General features: G+C 41.2%; 1 protein-coding gene across 2 annotated transcripts in view; it reads left to right on the top strand.

Moving 5' to 3' along the window:
* The window catches only part of ISA1 (isoamylase 1), a 255664-nt gene that overhangs the window by 206501 nt on the left and 23150 nt on the right, over positions 1-26013 (top strand). For both annotated transcript variants that reach the window (XM_089419849.1, XM_089419848.1), the window contains one exon: positions 2939-3097. In XM_089419849.1, coding sequence (XP_089275975.1) covers positions 2939-3097 — 159 coding nt within the window. The remainder of the gene's footprint in view (positions 1-2938; positions 3098-26013) is intronic.

The following is a 26013-nucleotide window of genomic DNA, read 5'->3' as shown; positions in this document are numbered from 1 at the left end:
TGCTTTACAATCTCCTACTTGTTCTTTGCATTAACAAGTTATTTAATTACATAAACATCGATGTAAACACTATTGCAGCCTACACAAATATACAGATCATGAACTGAAATAAATTGAGACAATAACACAAGGGACACCGTTATTTTTGGCCAATCGTCCCGGAAAAACCCAATTCGGGAAAATCGGTGCAACATATAGAGGGTTTGTATTGTTAAGCAGATTTCATGAATACAACTAGGGTGCCAAAAATGGCTTACCCAACAGAGAATATCCTCGGCAGTAGTACCTCTATTCAGAGACAGATATTCCTGTAAATCATCAAACGGATGATCAAACCCCACAACGACTTTCGTTGTTCCCTATGCTAGACAGCGAAAGCTGCTCCAAGCATTGCTTTGGCACTGCGTCACTCCTCCAGGAGTTGCTGATTAGCTTTCAGTCTACCCCACAGAATCTCCCCAGCGCTGCCTTTGAGGCCTAGCGTCAGACTTTGCAGCTTCTGCGTCTCACTGCGTAAGCCCTTTGCGTCCTTTGCGTCAGCTTTACGGCCTCTGCATCAACCCTTCTAGGGCTTGCACTATCTCTCCCAACAGTGCGTTGCCTCTCTGCTATGTATTCTTCAGCCTCAGATGAAAATCCCTTGCTGAACTGCCCCTCACTGCAACTCTAATCACTAACTCGATTTCCTCAGCAAGCCTCGCCCCAGAAAATCGAATTCTTTGATCACTCGGTGTCTCTCCAACTGACCCTCAAGCCTCCTCTTATACTTTTCCTGTTGAGTCTTCAATGACCGAGATTAAGTCCCTAATCAATGGCTAAGATTAGAACTGGGTTGATCCTCGTCACTTAGAACTTTCTCACCCATATTTTATTAATACACATTAATATTTTTATTTTCCTATGTTTAGACTTAGGAACTCATTAAAAATATTAATTATTTTAATAACTCCTCATCCGGGTGGAATTTCTCCAAGCGATTGGTGGGTTCTGGAGATCTTACGTGTTCTAGCCCCTTCACCAAATTTCGGAGCTAGAGCACATCCGATGCTACCCAAAATCAACATTGAGATAGGATGACTATCTAGGGTTTAGAGCGAATTTCTTAGGAGAAGGTTTTGTAGGATCCCAAGAGCCCAAACATCAAGCCTAGGGTTTCGACTACTTGACCTTAAAGTTTGGTAGGCATCCACTTGGATTTTGTCTATAAATTCTCTTGCCCTAAGCGTTGCCCTAAGAGGGAAACCCTAGCTAGTTTCCTCAACTTTGGGACTTCTTTGACGGTTGTATGAGCTTAATACTTGGTAAAGTATATCATAAGAAGCCCTTTCTCCTTATTGCCTTGATCTCGGGAGTCAGGAGTACCTTCATCGATGATAATTCACGAAACCCTAGGTCTTGTGCAATTCATTCATAGGTCTCTCATAAGGAGTGAAATACCTTTTGAAGCATTATATCATAACTTTGAGCATTCTTTGAGAGGTCCTAACCTATCATCTTGCACCTTAAAACCTTAGAATATCTATTAAATTTGATTATTATCCTATCAGGACTTCTCCCATCGGTGAAAGTTCGTAATATTGAAAAATGTGTAACTAGGTTTGGTCTTCATTAGTATGAAATGTATTCTTGTAAATATAAAAGAAAAAAGAAATTATTATTATTGGAGCATGGGTTTCATGCTCAAGTCTTTTATTTTATAGGTCAAGCACCCATTGAGTGCTTCTAACCTCTAGGGTTTGTCCTAGGTATAAGAGTCATTGTCATATGTTGAAGACCCTATGGGCACATTGTAAATTGTAAAGAAAATTTTATTTTGTCTTTAAAGTGTCAAAATACCTCCAAGATCAAGTCGGCCTACATGAAGAGCCACATCCACCCTTGAAGAAGCCTATATATAAGAGGAACTCGTCCTCCATTTGGATCACTCACACTCTCACCTCTTATGCGAGGAAGTAAAAGAAAGAGAAGTCGAAGAAGGAAGTGCGAAGAAGTTGAAGTGTTTCTGGGCCTGCTAGATTTTGTGGTAATATTACCCACTACAAATATACCTTTACCGATCATTTTGTATGAGTGGTAGCTCTTGTTGAATATGGAAGTTGGAAATACAATTCTTCAAGGGTGTTGTGAGGACTTCAATATGGTAACTCTTCTTTATTTAGAGGAGTTATTTAGAATAGTGAAGTGGTTAATTTTCCTTTAATGACTATGTTTTCTGCTGGAAGTGTCAATGAATACTATGATTTCTTAACGGGAACATGCTGCAAGTTGCATTTTTCTAAGTTGCAAACATATCGTTATGATCATTGGCTAGTGTTCTTTCATTAGGGCCTTTGAAATCAGATTTCTGTGTTCATAAACAGCCAAATAAGAATGCTGTAATTTGTGCATTCCATATATAACATTGCCTCCTTACTTGAGAATATAGCTCATAAGTTGTGACGTTTTGGACTGGAAACATGCAATGGATTAGACTCTAGTATTGATTTTCCCATCACCTTATATTTTGCTATTTTAGAAATCTATGTTTTACCAAAGCCACTCTTCATTTTCACGTTGTGCCCAATTGCTTAGGCTTTTGTAATATTAAGTTAGGGAAGCCCCCCTTGTGCTAGGGAGAGTCGCTCAGGTGCGGAGAGGGCTGGTGAGGTGACATAGGTCTCCCTCTTTAGTTGCCCATAGGCTAGAAATTATCTTTTGGACATAAACTTGTAAGTGCTAGCTTGCGAGGTAACAAGTCCTATTTGGTTTTACACTGGTATCATCTGTAAAATGGTTTGTTACTCTGTGGGCTTTGTGTTTGCATGTGGTGAGGTGGGTGTGTGCTTTCTGTGTCCAGAAGGCAGACATAATTAATTGACTATACTGTTTAAATATTTTAACATAATATGATTCATGAAATTCTATCTTTGTCTCTTATGTTTACCATTTTTGTCCACAGGAAGGAGGCAGGAAACCATGGCATAGTATCAATTTTGTGTGTGCACATGATGGCTTTTCATTAGCTGATCTTGTATCATACAATCAGAAGCATAATTTGGCAAATGGGGAAGACAATAATGATGGCGAGGATCATAATAATAGTTGGAACTGTGGGGAGGTAACTTGGCTGTGGTATCTTTTTAGTCACTTTTATGCAAATGTTCTATAACATTTGATCACAATAAGTATTTTATCATTTCAATTTTTTTTTCCTCTTTTGAATTTTCTAAATATTCTGCAGGTTTCAAAAACTGCCCTTGGCTTTTGATGTTAATTAATGAGCATTGTCGTGTTTCATGGACATTTTCCTACCTCTGTTTCTATTTATGAAGTTAGTACATGTTCATTATGAGGCTTGTTCATTATATGTTAAAAAAATAGTATTGTTATGTTTCATGGACGTTTGAAGTTTGAACAGCCTACCTCCATTTTTACATTTGATGCTAGGACATGTTCATTATGAGGTCTTTCTGCAGTAGAGGCCGGGATCTGTTTTAAATGTGTGTTTGGAGTTTATCCAAATTCTGTGAAGAAATTAACTTTGTAGGTCCATCTTGAAGGAATGGACGAACCCCCTTTTTGAAGGGATGTTAGTGAAAGGAGATCAAAAGACAGAATCTGTAACCTTAACATCTGGAGGCATTAATGTAGGATGGTATAAGGGTGTGCTTGAAATTCACACTAGGATGTTATGCTTGCTGTCTTCATTAACCATTGTGGGAATTAGGTACTGGGATTGTGTCATGCATTAAAGATTATATATATATATGTGTGTGTGTGTGTGTTTGTGATAATTTACAAAAGCTTTCATGAGGGTGTAAATCAGTTTCATCAAAACTGAACCAGTCATCGAACTCATCAACCCCAAAATTGGGCACCGGAAAAACACTGGCCAACCAAAAAATACGTAAATATTCAAATTTTGAAAAAAGAAAACTTGTATATTCATGTGCATCCATATGAATCCAAACCATTATACACAAATATGCAGGGTATCTCATATATATAGCAAGGGTACACATAACCAAAATGGCACTGAGTGCAATCCATCTCTGAACCAAAAATACATCAACAAATAGGGGCTCTAAATGGTCTCTAGCATCAAAAAAAAAAAAAATCACGCTACAACAAATACCTCCATATCATCAAAATCATTGCCTATATTAGGATACTCATCAGCAATATCACCCTCTAAGCATTAAAATATGATAGAAAAAACTTAATATGTCAAATCGAGATTTTGTTTAAATGATTGTTACATTTTTACTTGGGTCATGGTAGAGGAGTTAAATGATCATTGCCACTAACATCAAGGTGTGTGGAGTGCTTGGTGCTCTTGATTAAATGCTAATTCCATACCCTCGTACATGGTAGAATCCAATGGAAACGTTGTAATCCCTAGAATCCCGAAATCTTAAAAATTATTAAGTCTGCTAGATTTTGAGTGGGATCTAAAATTGTACTTTCTCCTTATGAATCTAATGAGATTGGAACCTCTCAAACATCCTGAAACAATTAATGGTAATGTTTAAGAATTTAACATTACTATTAGTGACATGGCATTAATAGTTCCCTAGGGTTGAATATTAGGTTTTCGCACTCATAAGTTTTTTTCAAAATTTGTGTTTGAAGGGTCCTTGGTTGCATTGTACAAAATTGACCAATCCAATGGAAAAAGGCTAGTTTGGTACAAGAATCATTCGGTTCAATAGCAAACTATCCTTTTCTAGTTCTATGCCAACAATCGGATCAATTTAGGTGTCAAAATGGTCACACCACCCGATTCCACCGTGTTGAGAATTGTAGCTTGGGAGGTACTCCCATAACTCCTAGGGTATAGAGTTTGTGAGGAGTTGACCCATAAAAATGCGGTTTTGTGGGCAATGTACCCAAGTGGTGGGCTTTGTACCTGTTACCGCTCAAACTAGCAGGGGCCCTAGGAGGGGGATCCTCTAGAGAAACTACTAGGTAAAGTGGCAACAATGGAGCAATAGCTCACTATCACCTCAGCTAAAGCTTCCTGCTCGTTATGGACTTTCACCAATGGGAGGAGTCCCAATATGATAAGAATCATTAGGAAAGATAGACCAATGATGGAAAAAGTGATTTCAAAATCATATTGTAAGAGAGGCTCAGATAATGGGCTTGCTTGCTTTGGAAGTGTAGTTGCTCAGATTGTACAGGCCCAATGACAACGGCTCAGGGCAGAGGCTGTCACTCTGATCCCTGCCCACTCCATTCTAGTTGTCTCCCAACAACAGGCTATGGGGGGTAGTCCCTATGGAAATGAGATGATAGAAGGCAAGTTGGAAACTAACAAGCCCAGGAGACACGAATGAGTGGCCTAGCTACTTGGTAAAATTTAGCAAGACTTAAAGATTTGATTAGATGAGATCAGTGCCTAATGGAGTCACAATTCTTGCTTATTACAAATCAAGACCAAGTAACTGGCTAGACAACCGCTACTTAAATGATAGACTAACCTATATGAAATGCAAGAGCTAAGATCTAGGTGTAATGCAAGGATCTTGGTTAATTTTAGATTATATACCTAGTCTAAATGGAACCTCTCTATTAACTTTTTTGAGACCAGTCTTTAGAGTAGGTTGTGGGATGGAAGCCAACGAGAATTATCAACGCTTTTCAACTTTAGGAAAACAAGAAGTAAATCAGTTTAGCTCCAAGAGAGAACAAGAATATAGTAACGAGATATGAACAATGAGATGCCCAACAACTTGCCAAGGTAGATTTATGAGTTTTAGACCTCTTAGTATGTTATGTTCAGAAAATATCAGATTTGAAAACATTTATTACAACAGAAAAAGATGTGTAAATACTGAGTTATTAGTGTTTTAACAAGTGCCAAAATATGCCCAAAATTTAGAGTAACCTTGCCAAACTGAAAGTTTTAAATTTTTAGCATTTTAATATTCAGAAAATATCAAATCTGATTATTTAGTTATGCAGAGATATTCCAGCAAGCTAACAAGTAGATCTAGGTTAGATATGCAATGCCCAAGTGGCCAAAATTTATGAAAATTTTACTAATGCAAATTTTGAAGTATTTTGACCAATTATATGTATTTTTAGGGCTTTTAATTCACTATTATAAATAAATATTACAGCTGTAGGAAAACGGTGAGAAAATGAGGGTTTAGAGAGCAAACCCTAGGCCTAAGGCCTTGAAGCACAATTGCCTAAATTTGCCAAAATGTTCCAATGAAGTTGCCAAACTTTTGAGCCAAATTCTCTGCAAAACACACCAAGCTTCAGTCCCTAAAATTTTCAGAAATGGACAAAGGTCAAACTAGGGCTAGAAGAGGGTTAAAGGCAAGGGAAAATGGCTAAGGAAGAGAAAGGAAGAGGCAAAAGAGGTAGGAAAAGGCCAAGATGGCTTGACGCTAAAGGGAGGAAGCCCTCTTAGGGCTAGCGACTTAGGATAAGAGCCCTAAAGGGCTACCGTGGGCCCCACAAGGGTGATGACCTAGGGAAGGAGGGCCGAAAAAGAAGGCCGTGGCCCCTAGGCCTCACGGCCGGGCATAGAAAGGCCTAAAAAATTAGACGTTGGGGCAAAAGAGGGGGGCCAAGGTCCTTAGGGCTTACGACCAAACCTAAAGAGGTTGGAAAAGGTGACATTGGGGCTTCTAGGGCTGACACAGGGCCTTAGGAGGCTAACACTGGACTTGGAGGGGCCAAATCTAGGCCCGAGAGGGCTGAAACTTCAAACCCTTGCTTTAGAAAATTTTATTTACTTCAGATCTTGTTAAACTTGGCAACTAGGGCCAAACTCCATATGGGTGACCTTATTTATGGCAGCTGATATTTTTCTTGGATTCCTCTCTCCGAGAGGCGTAGGATTGATCTGAAGATCATCCGATTCTGATAAGTATTCATAAAAATATGAATTTATTTGTGTTATAGGACAATTCGTCACGGTCGGCCAACAAGCAAATTACCCCCAGCTCAACCTCAACGTTGCATTTAAATAGAGGAGACCTCAAGTCATTTGACACACGCATCATCTCATGATCTCTCTCCACTTGTTTTGGGTTTGTCTTCTCTCAAGGAGGATGTAGTGGAAAGAGTCATCTATGAGAGCTAGAGCCCTAGCCGCAGTCATGAAGGAGATCTAGCCGTAGATCTAAGAAGCCCTAGCCGCAGATCTAAGGAGCCCTAATACACAGCTAAAGGAGAGACCCTAAGCCGCAGCAAAAGGAGCACTAGCCTTAGTAAGAGGAGGAGCCCTAGCCGCAACAAAGGGAGCCCTAACACAACTAGATGAAGCCTGTTGACAACGTGAAAGAAGAAGAGAATTTCGGGTTGTTGTAGGTGACAGCGCAGTAATAGAGGTTGTTCCTAGGCATGGGTTAAGGGACTGTTTGGGCATCCTTTTGTGACTGTGTGAGGCTATTTTCTTCTTGTAGGAGGGTCGAGTTAGAGGAGCTAAGGAACAGATCTGTTGGGGTATCATTGGAGGGACAAGGAATAAGGTTTATGCTGCCTAGAAGCTACAGGAAGACTGTGTGTTAGGCCGCAGGCCATAACACCACAGTCAAGGATTGCGTAGGGGTGTTTGAGGGCTTATATATGCCCAGATCAACAACATAACCAAGGAGTTGTCCTGTGAGGTAATACCGTAGAGATTAAAGGCTGTTTTGATGACTGTTGGAGGACTGTTACAGTAGTGTTTGGTGCCCTAACCAGTCATCATGATGACAACAACAAAACTATTGTTCACTGTGTGGAGGATGAGGGCTGAAGGTTGATGCCCTAACTTCTGAAGCAGTGACAGCTAGTGCAGCAAGAAGACAACAACGTTCTGGGAAATGTATTAGGTCAAGGTTTGACCATGTTTGGCTCAGTTTAATGAGCATCCTGTTGGTGCTATATAGATGATCTAAGGAAGCTTTTGCCCTGTTTGACCAACATTGACTTCTCTGGTCAAGGCTTTACTATTGCTATCATAAAACACCAGATTTGTATATTTGTACTATCTCTATCTCTCTGTTGAACTATTGAAGAATATAAGAAGAATTGATCAAGGGTTTCCCCACATTGGGGTTTGTCCCTGGCTGGTGCCACATCTTGTGTCCTCTTGTCTTGGCTTGTCTTCTACTGTTTATGTTTATGTTCTATCTACATTTTACTATTATGCTGATGTGATTGCTAATCTGGTTATTGATATCGAGCTAATAAGAAAATTGAAGTAAATTGCTGTTAAGCATAGAACATACCAAAAATTAACAGATCTGTAGTTTTGCTCAATTTTTCCAATAGCTAGCGCTGCAAAAAAAATTAGAGACTAGATCTTACTCTCAAGGGCTTAGATCTAGCTCTATTCCAGCTCTTTCACTTGATTTCGCCTCCAAAAAATGAAGATAAAAGAATACCCAAAACCCCAGTATATACAAAAGTCTTAAAAATTCCCAAAACCCCAATTAGAAAAATAATTTACAAATTTATTTAGAAAATTTACAAATATACAATGTTTTTTGAAAGAAATTTTGAGAAAGAATTTTTTATGGAGTTTTCTTTGATAAATGACTAATAATAATTTGGAAAATAAACATAAGCTACAACCTTAGCTAAGTTAGATAAACCATACAAATATTTAAAGTCCAAAAAGGTCAGTTCATGCCCACAACTTGTGAACTTGGAGCCCAAGGACTGGGGAACTTGCAAACACTATTTTTCTCAAGAAAGCTTGTTAGACATATGGCGAATCAGATCACCTAAGATAAACCCAAAATCTACCAATAGAATGATCTTATCCCCATCTAATGAAAAACAAACTTTTAAAAATATTAAGCACAATATAGGAAAGCCTGTACCCAGCACATACCACAAATCAATGAATAGTGAACATCATGAACTGCACCCCAAAGTCTTTATTATGATTCAAAAAACGTTCCCAGTGGGACAGTAGCATTACATCAAGCTTTTCTGCGGATTTTTTTAGCCAAAAATCAAATGGCTTGATACTCAAACGACTCTCTAATTTATAGATAAATCCTCCAAAGTGGAAAAATAATGGCTAATTGGCTTGATCCTCGTCGAAATAATCTTGGTCGTCGATAAATCTTTGATGATATTTTAATCTCAGCCATTGAAAATATTTATTTTGAGGAAATTTCGAATTTCTCATTAAATCCTTTTTTTATTAGCTCAAAATTAATTATTTTGAGCTAATTTTCTAAAAAAATTGACTCTAACTTAACCACCAAGGTCCAAGGGTCCAATTTTTCTTGAAATTTCCAATATTCACTTGGTGGGGGACCTCCAAAAATTAAAATTTTTTGATACCCATGAATTTTTCCACTTGGAGAATTTAATTTCTCTTAGACTCTTTTTTTCCCCTTGGAAAAAATCGTAATTTTATTCATAGGGAAAAATTACATGTTGTAGATGCTAAAGAGCATATGCATATAAGCTATTCCTATTTTCACAGGAAACATAAAAAAAAATTAAAAAATTATCCCCTAACCTATTCGTTTCGACCTTTCTACTTTTCCACTTTTCGCCAACCTTTAGTGTTGGGAGTGGATGTTACAATGGCCAACTGACTTTCATTAGTATTTATGGGGTATTCTTTGTCGGAGTCCGATCCTTCTGATCCATGAGCTCGTTTGCTGCCACTTACTTCCATTTGGGTCTCTTGTTGCTGCGGGGGGTTGTAGGGCCCCAAGTTGCAGGGATTGGTGGGGTTTTTCTCTTCCTTGTGTGTGCTGTTCTGGCCCTTTTGTGCATCCGATTATGCTTTATTTCCTGTTGTTTCTGCTCTTTCTGCTTCTTCTTCCAAGGGGTCTATGTACTGCCAGCCTTTTGGCTTTTTCTGTTGCTTCCTATTCCATTTGGGGTCTTTTTTGGCACAAGCACTATGGAGGTGGCCTGTTTGTAAACATCCACAACATCGAAAAGCTGTATTTTCGTAGTCTAATGGTTGAGTCCACTGTGTATTATTGAAATTCAATGTAATACTGTCTGGTAGTCCTTGGCTGAGATCTACTTCAACGCATATTCTGGCAAAAGTAAATATTCCCCTTGTAAGTCTGTCCCCATCAATCTTTAGGAACTTTCCCAGGGAGTTCCCAATGGCAATTAAAACATTATGATGCCAGAAGTGTAATGGAAGGTTGTGCAACCTGACCCAAACTAGCATTTTTGATACCACCATAGTGTTGGCATCGAACTCTAGGAACCAAGGGGTCATGAAGAGTCCAGCATTGCCCCAGAACCATGGTCCCTTGTTAAGGATATGTTCCCGTTCTTGTGCTGTGTGGAATCTGACTATGAAGAACCCCTTGGGGCATAGGTATATTTCACAGTTTGGTGACCATGCAGCAAAAATCCATTGGTGTAACACATCAGATTTTGGCCAAAAGCCATTAAATCTACATATAACTGCTTTGTTATAGAGATCTGAATATAGATCATTTACCTCAGGCATTGAGACTGTGAGAACAAGATTCTCAGATTTTTGTTCCACAATGTAGGGCCCTGGTAGATCGGGCAATGTTGCTGGTTTGGTTTGTGCTCTTTCCTTTCCTTTGACTGCATCTTTAAAAGAGCTTGTGCTCTTTGAGTTGGTTCCAGAGCATCCGCCCCGCAGACGCAGATTGATTGTGATAGTCGAATCTTTGACAATGCCGTAATCCTGAAGTGTGTGGTTATCCTGCAGGCTGTGTCCTGAATAAATCAGATTTTGACTGCTTGCTAGTATACTGAGGTGAATATGTATTTCATGCCTTAAGTCTTGGATCCTCATCCCCTTCCAGAGCTTCCAACAGATATGTCTACCCTTCAACATTTTGATGAATATTTGTCGAGTCCACCTCAGTAGTGTGTGAATCTGTCTGAGAAGGTGTTCGATTTGTTGCCAATGTATCTGGATCTGTTAGATCTGGACATATTAGTGCTTTGTCGGGTTCTTGCTTCGCCAGATCTGGGCCCTACGCTACCCAAATCTTCAAGAGAGGTTCTCTTTTGCCTTTTGTCCTTGGATCCGCTGGTCGATAGCAGACATAGTCAAAACATTTGCAGGTTTTGGGTCTAGCCCAAATATGAGCCGATCTACCAGCTTGGTGCCCATTCTTGAAATCCCTTGACCCTTTCTGTCAGATACACCTTGTTTCAGGAGAGGGGAGATTGTTCGTAGCTAGAGTAGGGTTCGATTTGTCGCTTGAGGGTCATTTTCTGGTTCGTGAAAGAGCCAAACGATTGGCAGTTTGGCATTGTCAGTGTGCGCGGCTTCAGATCGTCTGTATTGGCAGTGCGCTCCCTTCCTTTGTTGTCCATTGACGCCCAGATCGCAGATCTGGAGAGCAGTGTTGGCGCCGTATGCACTTTGAGAAACCCTCGCCATCCGCTCTTTCTCCTCCCTGTAGGCCTCGAGGGTGCCACCAGGCATGAGCGAAGGGTTGTTGCGAGCTCCCTCCTCGCCTCCGGAGACCCCCATTCCCAAGTAGAGCAAGCCCTTCTCGACCACCTGCTTGGCCTTCCGCTCGGTGTTCTCGTACCACTCGTTGCCCCCGTTTACGATACAGTCGCTGGGCTCCATGTACTTTGAGAGCGTCGAGATGGTCTGGTCGATCGGAGCCAATGTTGCACGAAGCGGGAGCGAAGCGGAAGCGGAAGCGGAAGCGTCATTTTCCAAAAATCTAGGAAGCGAAGCGTCCGCGGAAGCGTCTGCTATATATATATATTTTTTATATTTTTTTGCATTTATACTCAAAACAAACATCCCAAATACCAAATTAATTGTAGAAGACATGAAAACATGCATATTTTTGCATAAATCAAGATAGATATGGCATCCATGATTCCATTGTAGTTACTAGTATGTACAACAATCATCTATATTCTAGCTATTACAAACATACATCAAATTTTTAAGCATATTATAAAACATAAAACATTTAAGCATATTATAAAACATAAAACATAGAGCATATTATGATTTATCTAGCAAGTGAGCAACTGTCAACATTTGTCATGTCCAAAATTCAAATAATAATGTTTACAAAATATGTCACTTGGTCACCGCCAAGCCAAAAAGGTTCAAAATTCAAATTCACAAGTCTACAAGTCTAATGAGTAATCTATGACAAAAAGTAGTAGATTGTGAATATATCTACTAATCTCTCCTCCTTCCACCACGAATAGAACGTGGTGGCGGGCCTCCACGTGGTGGCAATGAAGAAGATGGTGCCTCTGGAAGTCGTGGCACTGAAACTGATGAAGAAGAACCCCCTGCTGTTGGTGTTGAACCATGGAACCTAGGAACCAAGGGACCAGATGAGGGAGCATCTGCTATATTTATATTTTTTTTTGCTTTCATTTGTCACCCTAACCCAAGGTGGACCCACCCCCAACAAGCAAACTCACCTAAAATTTAAAAAAAAATTGAAAAAAAAACGATTTTCTAAATGCTTTTCCGGAAGCTTTTCTGGAAGCGTCTGGGAAGCGTCTGGGAAGCGCCTGGGAAGCGTCTGGGAAGCGCCGTACGAAGCGCGCTTCGGCGCTTCGGAAGCGCCAGCGCTTCCAAATTTCCAGGAAGCGTCTAAAAATTTCGGAAGCGCGCTTCGCCATTTTCGGAAGCGCGCTTCCGGGGGCGCTTCCTGGGCGCTTCCGTACGGGGCGCGCTTCGGGCCTAGGATCCGGGGGGGGGGGGGGGGGGGGCGCTTCCTGCAACATTGATCGGAGCCCCGGGCTTGACGAGGATGACCACTACCCTCGGCTTCTGGATTGATAGCACGAAGTCCTTGGGGTCGTAGAAGCCCTTCAGTGGGAGGTTGCCTACGTCCCATGCACATTCCAGGGTGCATTGGTAATTTCTCTTAGACTCTTAATTTTGACTCTAATTATTTATTTTTTTGGCTTAGGATTAATTTTAATTTTGCCAGAAAAATTAATTAATTGACACTTGAGGGGATTTAATATTTTTTCCATTTTCTAAAATTTTAACCATGGTGTCTAAGTATGAGGAAGCATGCACTAAAATATTTTTTACATAAGATTTTTACAAATTCAACCCTCAAAGGGGGAACACCCGTTCGACTTAGACTCTCAAATTACATACCCAATTCTGCGACACAATATGATCTAGTAGACCAAGTGATTTGTAATAAAATAATTTAGCCAATTAGCTTAAATTATTCCAAAATCACTTTTACATTAGATTCAATTAAAATACTAGGACTCACTTAAGACTTCAACGAAGAATTCCACCTTAGCTTTGGGATGAGGTTGGAGGGAAAAACTTTATTGACCTTTCGTGTTTAGAAATTCACATAAGTCAGTGAGACAAAAAACCTCTTAGGATGAAACTCTTGGCAAAATAATAGGCTTACCTAGGTTGTTAGATACATACACAGTCTTACTAGCATCATTTACATTAAATTTGTAGAATGGGTTTACAATGACTCAATAAACTGATGACTGATGATTTGATCCTTTGAAATAATTTGTTGATTTTTAATGTACCTTGGACAAGTGGTTTCCCATGGATTAGTCTCTACCTAGGGAAAAGTGTCCAAAATAATTATTTTCCTAAGTGTGACTTTATAAATTGAAAGCGACTTTATAAGTGGTAAAGTCAATGTTAAATTATAAAGTGAAAAGTGACCTTAGACATAAAGTACAATGTGGGTACTTTATTTAATGGGTGAGTTAAAAAATAGAAAGTGAGAATTAAATGAACATTTATTCTCATCCTTTGATCTAAATGAATACGAGCCATTATATCTTAGGGTTGCCCAAAAGTCATTTACGGAAACAAAAGGGGGAAAAGAAAAGAGAGACTGCATTCATTCTTCATGAGCAGATTGGAGAAAGGAGGCTGAGAGCTAGAGAAAAGTTCTGAAGGAGAAATTTGTTGCAACAAGTTGGAGTGATTTCTAGGTAAAGTTGGGCACAAAAATCAAGGCATAAAAGACAAGAGAAGGTACAGTACGAACATCATTTGAGGCTATGAGCTGCATGTCGTTCGGGAGAAGTTTTTGAGAATCCTTTTCTTTTTGAAAATCCGTACAGCCTGTATAGTGGTACAGACGATGTACGGAAATCCGTACAATATCTGTGTCTGTACAATACATATTTTCAGCTTCAAGTGGGCATGGAAATCGAGGCAAAGTGGGCACGGTTTTGAAGGAGTTTTGGGCTGAAGAGATAAGTTGTATTCTGCTGTTTTGTTTTGTCTGCAAATGTATTTTCCCTGAACTTGAAAGATAAATAAATCTGAAGAGCTCTCTAAACAGGTTTTCCTAAGAGAAGATTGAAGGGGTTTTGCCTGGGTCTAAGTTGACCAAAAATCTGTGTGTATTTTATGTGTGGTTGGTCTGTTTATGTCGATATTTATTTTCAGTATGTGTTGACAGTCCCATGTTTTTTAATCTGAAAATTTCATTTCCAGAATTCTATATGTTGAATGTATGTTTATGGGAAAGGGCATTTAACTGAATGGGAGTGATAAGGTGAAATTAAAACCATATTGGGATTGCAGGGAACTTTTTAGTCATCAAATTTCAACATGGTATCAAAGCTACAGGCTGAAAATTGCAGTTTGAACAACAGATAGTGGTTTGAGACAACAAACAGTGGTTTGGACAACAAACTTAATTTTTGGACAACAAACTCAGTTTGGACAATAAACTCAGTTTGGACAGCAAACTGATAGTTTGGCACAACAAGGTGAAATTTCACACAGACTGAAATTTTGGTACAACAAGGTGTGTTGGAAAGTTCATTTCTCCTTTTTCTTGGTTTTGTAAATTTTGGACAACAGTCATGGCCATGTTCTTAAGGATAGAAGACAAACTGGATGGGATATCCAACTATGTCGTTTGGAAGGACAGAATTCAGACAGTATTTGTGGAGGCAATAATTTGGGACATAGTGCGGCAAGTGATTGTACCTCCTACTGCTGTAGATGAACTTGCTGAATTCACAAAAAATAATGCAAAGGAAAAACGGATTTTGATGGACAGTCTGAAGGATCATGTGGTTCCTCAGGTGAGAGGAAACACATATGCATATCAGATGTGGACAGCTCTAACCACTCTCTATCAGAGTACCAATGAGAGTAGGAAGATGGTACTCAAAGAACAATTGAAGAACATCACGATGACAAAGGCTAAAAGTGTAGTTCATTATCTTGGCAGGGTCAAATAGGTACATGATAATTTGATTGCTATTGGTGAGGTAGTTGCACCCACAGAGTTAGTCAGGATAGCTGTAGCGGGACTTCCTAAGTCTTGGGAGGTCTTTGGAGATGTTGTTACCTCTAGGGAGAATCTTCCCAATTGGGACAGATTCTGGGATGATTATGTGCAGCATGAGATACGGAAGACTGGCAGTGGTGGGGTGAAGATAGCAGATGAGGAGGATGTAGCCTTGATAGGCAGGGGGAAGAATAAAGGGAAGGCCAAGGAAGGGGCCTCATCAGATGGGGCTAAAGGAAAGGAGAAGAAGAAGAAGAAAGATACGGATATGTCCAAAGTCAAATGTTGGGCATGTCAAAAGATGGGATAGTATGTTGCTACATGTCCTGAGAGGAAGAGCAAGGGGAAGAAGAGTATTGCAGCTTCAGCAGAGGTGGAGCAGTTTGCCTCATGGTTTAATAAGGACTTTGCATTAATTACTTCTACATCTAGTAGGAGTACATCATCTGATGTGTGGTACATAGACAGCAGGGCTTTCCGCCATATGACAGGTGCATGGGAGTTCTTTTCAGAGCTTGTAGAGAGGGCACTTGATATTGAGATTGTACTAGGAGATGATCACACTGTGAGAGTTGGTGTGGGGAGTGTGACCTTTGAGAGGGAGTCTTTGCCTCTTTTGAAGGTCATGGATGTTTTGTATGTTCTGGGGATGAAGAAGAACTTGATTTCAGTGTTTGCTATGGAGGAGAAGGGGTTTGACATCACTTTCTTAGGAGGGAAGGTATTGATGCATCCCAGGGGAGCTTCCATCACTTTGACCAAAGTGATTGGAGTCTGCTTTAGGAAACTATACAGGTTCAGTTTTTAATCGGCAGGAGCATTGGTGAGTAGCACATCTGGTAGCGCTCACACTAGTACTACCAATAGTAGAGACTTGTGCGAGTTATGGCACCGGAGGATGGCGCATATGCATCATGGAGCTTTGAGAGTATTGAGGGAGATCACTACTAGAGTTCCTTATTTCATTGTCGAGAATTATGAGGTCTACAGAGGGTGTGCTTTGGGCAAGTACACCAAGTTACCATTCCCAGGGAGTGACAACAGATCTACAGGTATACTAGACTTGATTCATACTGATGTTAGTGGTCGTATGTCTCATGTGTCTTTGGGTGTTTATGAGTATTATGTTATATTCTTGAAGACTAAGGGTGAGGTAGGAAGATTCGGGGGTTGGGGTCAGACAATGATAGTGAGTACATTGATGGTGGGTTTTCTAACTTCTGTGCACAAGAGGACATTAGGAGAGATTTCACGGTTCCTTACAACCCCTAATAGAATGGGGTGTCTGAAAGGAAGAACAAAGCTATTGTTGGGGCTGCTAGAGTGATGATTCATGATCAGGGGTTGCCTGTGTTTTTGTGGGCTGAGGCCTGCAATATTGTTGTTTATCTTCAGAACATGAGACCTCACAGAGTATTGGGGAATATGACTCCGGAGGAGGCTTTCACTGGAGAGAAGCCTCATGTGGGACATCTTTGTATCTTTGGATGTCTCACATATTGTTATATCCCCAAGGAGCAGAGGACGAAGATGGAACCCATAGCAGAGAAGGGTATCATTATGGGTTACAACGAGACTTCGAAGGTCTATCGAATTCCTTCTAAACAGAGAGTGCTGATTAGGAGGGATGTAACGTTCGAGGAGGAGAGGGCATATCAGAGGAGTATGATGAGAGAGAGTCATAGACTTCTCCTCAGTAGGGAGGTTAGGTACAGGGAGTAGGAACTCAGGGTTCTGGATTGACTAGTACAAGAGGTACTTCAGTGTTAGTGACATCCGGGGCACCAGTGGCGAGTTCACCGAGCACTTCTTTAGGGAGTCCACTTGTACAGAATTCACATGGCACTTCAACTAACATAGGCATAGGTGTCGGTACAGGTTCTTCGAGGATAGGTGTTGGTACAGGCACACCAAGGTCAGTTGGCAGACCTTTAGGTTCACCAGACTTGGGGGCAGAGGATGAGGTTCCCTAGATTGTGTAGACAGTCCATATGAGAGTCAGATGAAGTGAAGAGGTAATTATAGGAATTGTTGGAGGTAGGAGTCACAAGACCAAGACATAACCATGCGGTTCCCTAATCATTTTGGTGCCAAAGATGACATGGATTAGAGAATGTGCTTTAACTGCAGATCTCTAAACAAGATCAATCTCAAGAATATGTACACTTTTCCTTGGATTAATGATTTTGGGGAAGCTTCTTTAGGGAAGAGGAGGCCCAAGTGGCTTCAAGACACCTTGAAGGAAGCAGAGTCCATTGGTCCTCCGAAGAGGGTGAATAGGGAGAGTGTGCCACTTGAGCGGTTTTGCAGTTATGTAGCCAAGGCTACCAACATTGTTGACTCTGAGCTTACTAGCTATGAGGAGGCTGCCAGCCAGGAGGTATGGAGAGAGGCTATGGAGGAGGAGTATGCCTCTATCATTAAGAACAATGTCTGGGAAGTGGTGCCTAGGCCTGAGGGAAAGTCAGTTGTGACTTCCAGGTGGCTCTACATGATTAAACATGCTGCAGATGGCAGCATTGAGAAGTTCAAGGCGAGGTTTGTGGCTAGAGGGTTCTCACAGATAGAGGGAGTTGACTATGATGATACCTTCCCTCCTATAGCTCGGTACACTTCTATTTGGTCTCTTATTTCTATTGCTGCAGAAATGGGTTGGCAGATCCATCAGATGGATGTGAAGACCGCATTTTTGAACGAATTTATAGAGGAGGAGGTGTATGTTGAGCAGCCACAGGGCTTTGAGGTACTTGGGTGAGAGACCCATGTATGCCGGTTGAGGTGAGCACTCTACGGACTTAAGCAAGCTCCGAGAGATTGGTATTCGAGGATTGATACTTACAGCAGATGGGTTTCACGAAGAGTGATGCAGATCCAAACCTATACTACATTGTTGTAGGGGATGATCCGCTCATTCTTGTGCTGTATGTTGATGGCTTGTTCATTACTGGGGCAAAGAGACTGATTAGTGGTTGCAAGGAGGATCTTGCTACGGAGTTCGAGATGAAGGACATTGGGCTGATGCATTATTTTTTGGGGCTTGAGGTGTGGCAAGAGGAGGGGCATATCTTTCTAGGGTAGGGGCGGTATGCTGTGGATGTGTTGAGCAGATTTCACATGGAAGGCTGTAAACCCATGTCTACACCTATGATCACCAATTGGAAGAAGCTTCATGCTTCCGATTCTAGTTTGGTGGATCCCACATTGTATAGGAAGCTTATTGGGTCGTTGATGTATTTGATCAACACTAGGCCAGATATATGCTTTACAGTGAACACACTTAGCCAGTTCATGGTTGAGCCTAGGAGGGTGCACTGGGTAGTTGCAAAGCACATTCTTCGCTACGGGCAGGGACTGTTGATTATGGTTTGGACTATAGGCGGGGAGATGGAGTGAGGTTGGTAGGTTACATAGATTCATATTGGGCAGGTGTGCTTCTGACAGGAAAAGCACTTTAGGGTGTTGCTTCGGATTGGGTTCGGAAGTTGTGTCATGGTTCAGTCGAAAGCAAAAGTCAGTTGCTTTGAGCTCTTCTGAGGTTGAGTATATGGCTGCTAGCCTGGCTAGTTGTGAGGCCATTTGGCTTTGCAAGTTGTTGTATGGCCTACTTGATCAGGAGTTGAGACTGACAGTTATTCATTGTGATAATCAGAGTTGCATGAAACTTATGGAGAATCCAATGTTTCATGACAGGTCAAAACACATTGACATCAGATATCATTTCATCAGGGACTATGTTTAGAAGGGGGCAGTGAAGCTCAAGTATATATTGACAGATGAGCAGGTGGCCAATGTTCTCACGAAGTCCTTGCCAAGAGGTAAGCATGCCCATTTTAGGGACAAGATGGGTGTGGTGAGAAATACTTTTCTCGGTAAGAGGGAGTGTTGATTTAATGTACCTTGGACAAGTGGTTTCCCATGGGTTAGTCTCTACCTAGGGAAAAGTGTCCAAAATAATTCTTTTCCTAAGTGTGAATTTATAAAGTGAAATTGACTTTATAAGTGGTAAAGTCAATGTTAAATTATAAAGTGAAAAGTGACTTTAGACATAAAGTACAATGTGGGTACTTTATTTAATGGGTGAGTTTAAAAATAGAAAGTGAGAATTAAATGCCTGTTTATTCTCATCCCTTGATCTAAATGAATCTGATCCATTAGATCTTAGGGTTGCCCAAAAGTCATTTAGGGAAACAAAAGGGGGAAAATAAAAGAGATACTGCATTCATTCTTCATGAGCAGATTGGAGAAAGGAGGCTGAGAGGTGGAGGAAAGTTCTAAAGGAGAAATTTGTTGCAGCAAGATGAAGGAGTGATTTTGGGCAAAGTTGGGCACTAAAATCAAGGCAGAGAAGACAACAGAAGGTACAGTACAAACATTTAAGACTGTGAGCTGCACGCCATTCGAGAGAAGTTTTTGAGTTTTTTTTTTGAAAAATTTGTAGAGTTTGTGCAGCGGTACGGAAATCTGTACAGTACAGTCCGTACAGTTCGTATCCGTACAGTACATATTTTCAGCTTCAAGTGGGCATGTAAATTGAGGCAAAGTGGGCACGGTTTTTTGTGAAAATCCCTGAATCTAACACATCAAAAACCCTTACTACAATTACTGGGTTACAATCTCCTACTTGTTCTTTACATTAACAAGTTATTTAATTGCATAAACATCGAAGTAAACACTATTGCAACCTTCACAAATATACAGATCATGCACTGAAATAAACAGAGACAATAACACAAGGGACATCGTTATTTTTGGACAATCGTCCCGGAAAAAACCAATTCGGGAAAACCGGTGCAACATATAGAGGGTTTGTATTATTAAGCAGATTTCATGAATACAACTAGGGTGCCTGAAATGGCTCACCCAATAGAGAATATCCTTGGCAGTAGTACCTCTATCCAAAGATAGATATTCCGACAAATCAGCAAACAGATGATCAAACCCCACAACGATTCTGGCTGTTCGCTATGCTGGACAGCGAAAGCTGCTCCAAGCATTGCTCTAGAACCGCGTCACTCCTCCAGGAGCTGCATCACCCTCTCCCGACTCAGAATCTGTTGATCTTCTCTCAATCTGCCCCACAAAATCTCCTTAGCGCTGCCTCTGAGGCCCAGCGTCAGCCTTTGTGGCTTCTGCGTCTCACTGCGTCAGCCCTCTGCGTACTCTGCGTTAGCCCTTCTAGGGCCTGCGCTATCTCTCTCGACACTGTGCTGCCTCTCTGTTATGTATTCTTTAGCCTTGGATGAAAATCCCTTGCGGCACTGCCCCTCGCTGCAACTTTGATCACTAACTTGATTTCCTCAGCAAACCTCGCCCCAAAAAATCGAATTCCTTGATCACTTTGTGTTTCTCCAACTAACCCTCAAGCCTCCTCTGATACTTTTCTTATTGAGGCTTCAACGACCAAGATTAAGTCTCTAATCAACGACTAGATTAGAACTGGCTTGATCCTCGTCACTCAGAGCTTTCTCACCCATATTTTATTAATACAGATTAATATTTTTATTTTCCTAAGTTTAGACTTAGGAACCCATTAAAAGTATTAATTATTTTAATAACTTCTCATCCGGGTGGAATTTCTCCAAATGATTTCTGGGTCTTGGAGATCTCATGTGCCTTAGCCTCTCCACCAAATTTCATGGCTAGAGCACATTCGCTGCTACCCAAAATCAACACTCCCTCTTAGCGAGGAATGTGCTCTAGCAATGCTTCACCATAGAAGCATTGCACTGATCCTTTGCATCGGTCCTCTGTGTTGATGCTTGGCTTGCTGACCCACATCCACTGCACTATTGCTTCTTGTACTGTTGCCCATGATACTGCTACTGCCACTGCCACTGCTACATTTGTACTGCAACTCCCTCTCAAAAATGCTACCCATGCTGCCCATAACATTGCCACTGCTAACTGCTGCATTTCAACTCAGTTACCGAGAAGTAAGTAACTCAATTCACCCAATCACTAACAACCTGGTTAGTCTCGAAGCCTCGTTAAGCTGAAGCTACCTCAGCTGCTATCCTGTGCTCCCACAGCTGCTACTGCGCTGCTGCAAACACCTCTGTGCCTCTCGCACTGCTACAACCTCCACTGTGCTGCCTCAGATTTCGGCACTCTAGCTCTGCCACTGTTGCTCCATCACACCTTGCTCCACCCGACACCTGTCATCATGCTACTGTCGTTAAGGGCTCCCGTAGCCGTATGTGATCCAAGAGTTTGGGCACCTCAAGGATCTTGCCCCATTCTGTAGTCCTCTTGACTACAACTCCATGTCTTCCCACCTCTTCTCTAGAGGCGCATGAGCACTCATGGCACAATCGTTATCAGTCTCGACATCCTTCTCTGCCTTTGCTGGAGCAGCCTTTGACTTGGAAGCTTCTCTCTTGCCTTTCTTCGTGGGGCACTGAGAGGCATAATGTCCTAGCTCCTCACAGTTGAAGCACTTGACCTTGGAGATGTCTTTCTTTTTCCTCTTTATAGCCCCTGTTGTCCTGCTGATGCGAGAGCTACATAATCCTCCTTCTGCTTCTTGATTCGAACTCCCTTACCACTACTCCCCGCCTTGGTCAATCTTCTGAGCTCTTGTAGTTGAAGCGCTGCCCACATCTCCTCCCAATTGGGGAGAGTTGCTCTGCCCAAATGCTTTGGACAAACGTCTCCCACTCCTCAGACACTGCATTCAGGGTAGTCCTGACTAAGAACTTTGGCTCTAGAGTAGACCCCATGAAAGTAAGCTGGTCGGTAATCCCCTGTAACCTGAGAAGGAAGGAATCTATCTCCTCCCCTTTTTGCATCTGGTATGACCTCAACTGATTCTCCAATAACATCTTCCGCTGCACGGAAGATCCCTGATATAAGGTGGTCAGGGTGTCCCACATCTCCTTTGCTATTGTCTTCTCAGCAATATGTGGTATGACATGATCCTTGACCCTGTCTAGGATCATGCATTTCGCCTTCGCCTTAGCCTCCTCATACTTCTCAACTGCATTAACGTCAACTAGGACAGCTACTACTTTCAAGGCATAGTCCTTAATGCGATGTTTATCCAGGATTGCCAGGATCCTGGCCTTCCAGATGACAAAATTGGAAGCCCCATCCAATCTGTCCTGATCCCTCAATCTGTTCACTGCCATCTTTGCTCCTCTTCTCTAGACTCCCTTTGAGTCCTGATTTCCCTCTCGGAAATCCTTCGGCCAACTGTCGAATCATTGCTCTCCAATCCTCCTTTGTCGCTGCAACCCGGATCTAGATTTCTTGGCTAGAAATCTTTTGAGGTAGTGCTTCCCTCTACCTTGGTTTAGTATCCTTAGACACTGTTCTGCACTGACAGAAACAACGTCCCACCAGCTCCACAAATCAAAATTTGCACAACTCCCTTAGACCCAACAACTCGAAGAATTTAAGCCCTTCAAGCTCTTTGCAATCTCTGCGTGGGCTAAATTTGCTCCTCCTTGCCAACTGCGTCAATCCTTCCTAGCTCAGAAAGATGACGTGGCTCTGTGTGAGCTTGATTTGCCCTCCTTTGCCTCTGTGCTAGACCCTGGCCTTGATGGATGACAGAGCTACTATGTAGGCTCCTCCCAGCTACTGCGTCTTCCTCTCTCGGCTCAGAATGCAGACGCAGGCACTGCGTGAGCCTCTGCGTTACCTCTTGTGCATTGCGCCACTGCTCCTTCTGCCTCTCCAACTCTGGAACAATGCTGTCTCTCGGGACAACTGCTTCTCTGCTGCAAATTCTTAGATTTCTCGGCTGGTGTCTTCAGTCGTCTATGATCTGCAATCACTCTGATACCATGTGAAAAATCCTGAATCTAACACATCAGAAACCCCTACTGCAATTACTGGTTAACAATGTCCTACTTGTTCTTTACATTAACAAGTTATTTAATTGCATAAACATTGAAGTAAACACTATTGCAGCCTTCACAAATATACAGATCATGCACTGAAATAAATAGATAGAATAACACAAGGGACAATGTTATTTTTGGACAATCGTCCCCGGAAAAACCCAATTCGGGAAAACTGGTGCTTCGTATAGAGGGTTTGTATTATTAAGCAGATTTCGTGAATACAACTAGGGTGCTAGAAATGTCTCACCCAACAGAGAATATCCTTGCCAGTAGTACCTCTATCCGGAGACAAATATTCCAACAAATCAGCAAACGGATGATCAAACCCCACAACGACTCCGGCTATTCCCTATGCTGGACAACGAAAGTTGCTCCAAGCACTGCTCTAGAGTTGCATCACTCGTCCAGGAGCTGCGTCACCCTCTCCCTATGCTAGACAACGAAAGCTGCTCCAAGCACTACTTTAGAACTGTGTCACTCCTCCAGGAGTTGCGTCACCCTCTCCCAACTCAGAATCTGTTGATCCGCTCTCAGTCTGCTCCACAAAATCTCCCTAGCTCTGCCTTTGAGGCCCAACATTAGCCTCTGCGGCTTTTGCATCTCACTGCGTCAGCCCTCTGCATCCTTTTTGTCAGCTTTACGGCCTCTGCGTTAGCCCTTCTAGGGCCTGCGCTATCTCTCTCGGCACTGCGCTGCCTCTCTGCTATGTATTCTTCAGCCTCGGATGAAAATCCCTTGCTGAACTGCCCCTCGCTGCAACTTTGATCACTAACTCGATTTCCTCAGCAAACCTCACCCTAGAAAATCGAATTCCCTGATCACTTGGTGTGTCTCCAACTGACCTTCAAGCCTCTTCTTATACTTTTCCTATTGAGTCTTAAACGACCGAGATTAAGTCCCTAAATAATGGCTAAGATTAGAACTAGCTTGATCCTCGTCACTTAGAACTTTCTCACCCATATTTTATTAATACACATTAATATTTTTATTTTCCTAAGTTTAAACTTAGGAACCCATTAAAAATATTAATTATTTTAATAACTTCTCATCCGGGTGGAATTTCTTCAAACAATTTTTGGGTCTTGGAGATCTCATGTGCCTTAGCCTCTCCACCAAATTTCATGGCTAGAGCACATCCGATGCTACCCAAAATCAACATTTTCAAGGAGTTTTGGGCTGAAGAGATAAGTTGTATTTCGTTGTTTTGTTTTGTCTGCAAATGTGTTTTTCTTGAACTTGAAAGATAAATAAATTTGAAGAGCTTTCTAACAAGTTTTTCCTGGAGAAGATTGAAGGGGTTTTGCTTGGGTCTAAGTTGACCAAAAATCTGTGTATTTTTATGTGTTGTTGGTTTGTTTATGTCCATATTTATTTTTCAGCATGTGTTGATAGTCCCATGTGTTTTAATCTGAAAATTTCATTTCCAGAATTCTATATGTTGAATGTATGTTTATGGGAAAGGGAATTTCACTGAATGTGAGTGATAAGTTGAAATTAAAACCAGGTTGGGATTGCATGAAACTTTTTAGTCATCAAATTTCAACATAATTTTGGCATATCTGCTTCCTTGGAACTTTGACAAAAGGTGTGCAACATTTGGCTCCATATGGGGACATGTTGCTTCCATGAAGTAACGTGAGAAACTCAGAATCTTGCATCTAATAAAACAGATGTCCATCAAATAGATATCCATTCAAAATCGAAATCCTCATGCATATATAGTAAATCCCGTTGGAATAGAAAAAATTTATACTCTAACAAACTGGAAAGTAGAAAACATAAATGCATGAAATAAACTAGCTAATGAAATAAGGTAGAAAGAGTAGGGTTGGAGACAAACAATGCCCTATGGCATCAGATGTCTTCGATGTGGCACAATACCAGACATCTGCTTGCTGACTGGTAGATCAATAGGCTGCTTATCAGATGTCACTTGTTGAAACTTGACCCTCTTTGGTCGGTGTAGCTGTTCATCACTACACTGTATATCTCTGTCAAACTTAAAACTGCTTCTCTTTTTGTTTAGAGGAAGGGATGGGCGGTGGAATGAAGAAAAGTGATAAACTGGTTGGACAAAGTCTGATTCAAAATATGGCGGATGACCCTGTGGCACAACTTCACCATTTTCCAACTTCTTTGGAACTTCCACATGATATCTTCTTTCCACTTCTCTATATAATCTGACCATGCCACCAGTTGCTGCAGGAATAGTGGCGTAAGATAAATCCATCTAAATAGACCCTCCTAAATCAGCTACAAACTTTCTGGAAAGAAGCATTCCCCATACATCTGGTGCATCAATTACTGCTATGTCCATGGTGATGATCTTGTACGGGTAATCAACCAAGGAGACCTGTAGATCTTTAACCACACCAAGGACTTCAACCTTTTTAGAATCCATTGAGCAAATGTTATGGTAAGGTCTAGATATTCTTAAGTTCAATTGTTCGATAACTTTCTTAGTCATAACATCTGTAGATGCACTAGAATCAAGCATGCATTTGTGAAGCAATCGGTCATTTATGTCCAAAGTTAGGAAGAAGGGCTGATGATCTTCATTTGTCATGTAGCAGTTCAAATCTTTCAACTTAATTTCCTCATTCTTAGAATCATTATCAAACATTACCCTGCTGAACCATACCCAAAGCCCAGAAGAAAGATGCCTTCTGAGATGAAATTTTAAAAGTTCAAGCACTAGGACAGACATCTTAATGCTATTAATCCATGCGACCCAATCCACTTTCAATCCTGACGTGTACCTTTCAGAAGCAACTTGTTTGTTCTGATTTTGATCTTTACTTTTCCTTTGATTGGTGTATCACTTAATTTTAGCAATTTTTAAAATTTTCTCTTGAGATGGTTTTTTACCGTATGCTTGAGTGATGGGGTCCTTTTCTTCACTGAAATTATTTATGGCAAATGATGAAGAGATCATATCAGCACACTGACTTTCCTTAGGAGCATCTTGT

The sequence above is a fragment of the Pinus tabuliformis genome, chromosome 4_1 (genome assembly GCF_031772625.1).
Source record: "Pinus tabuliformis cultivar Carrire ecotype Pingquan chromosome 4_1, CPIR1, whole genome shotgun sequence".
Taxonomy (NCBI): domain Eukaryota; kingdom Viridiplantae; phylum Streptophyta; class Pinopsida; order Pinales; family Pinaceae; genus Pinus; species Pinus tabuliformis.
This window is presented reverse-complemented; position numbering and strand designations above follow the sequence as displayed.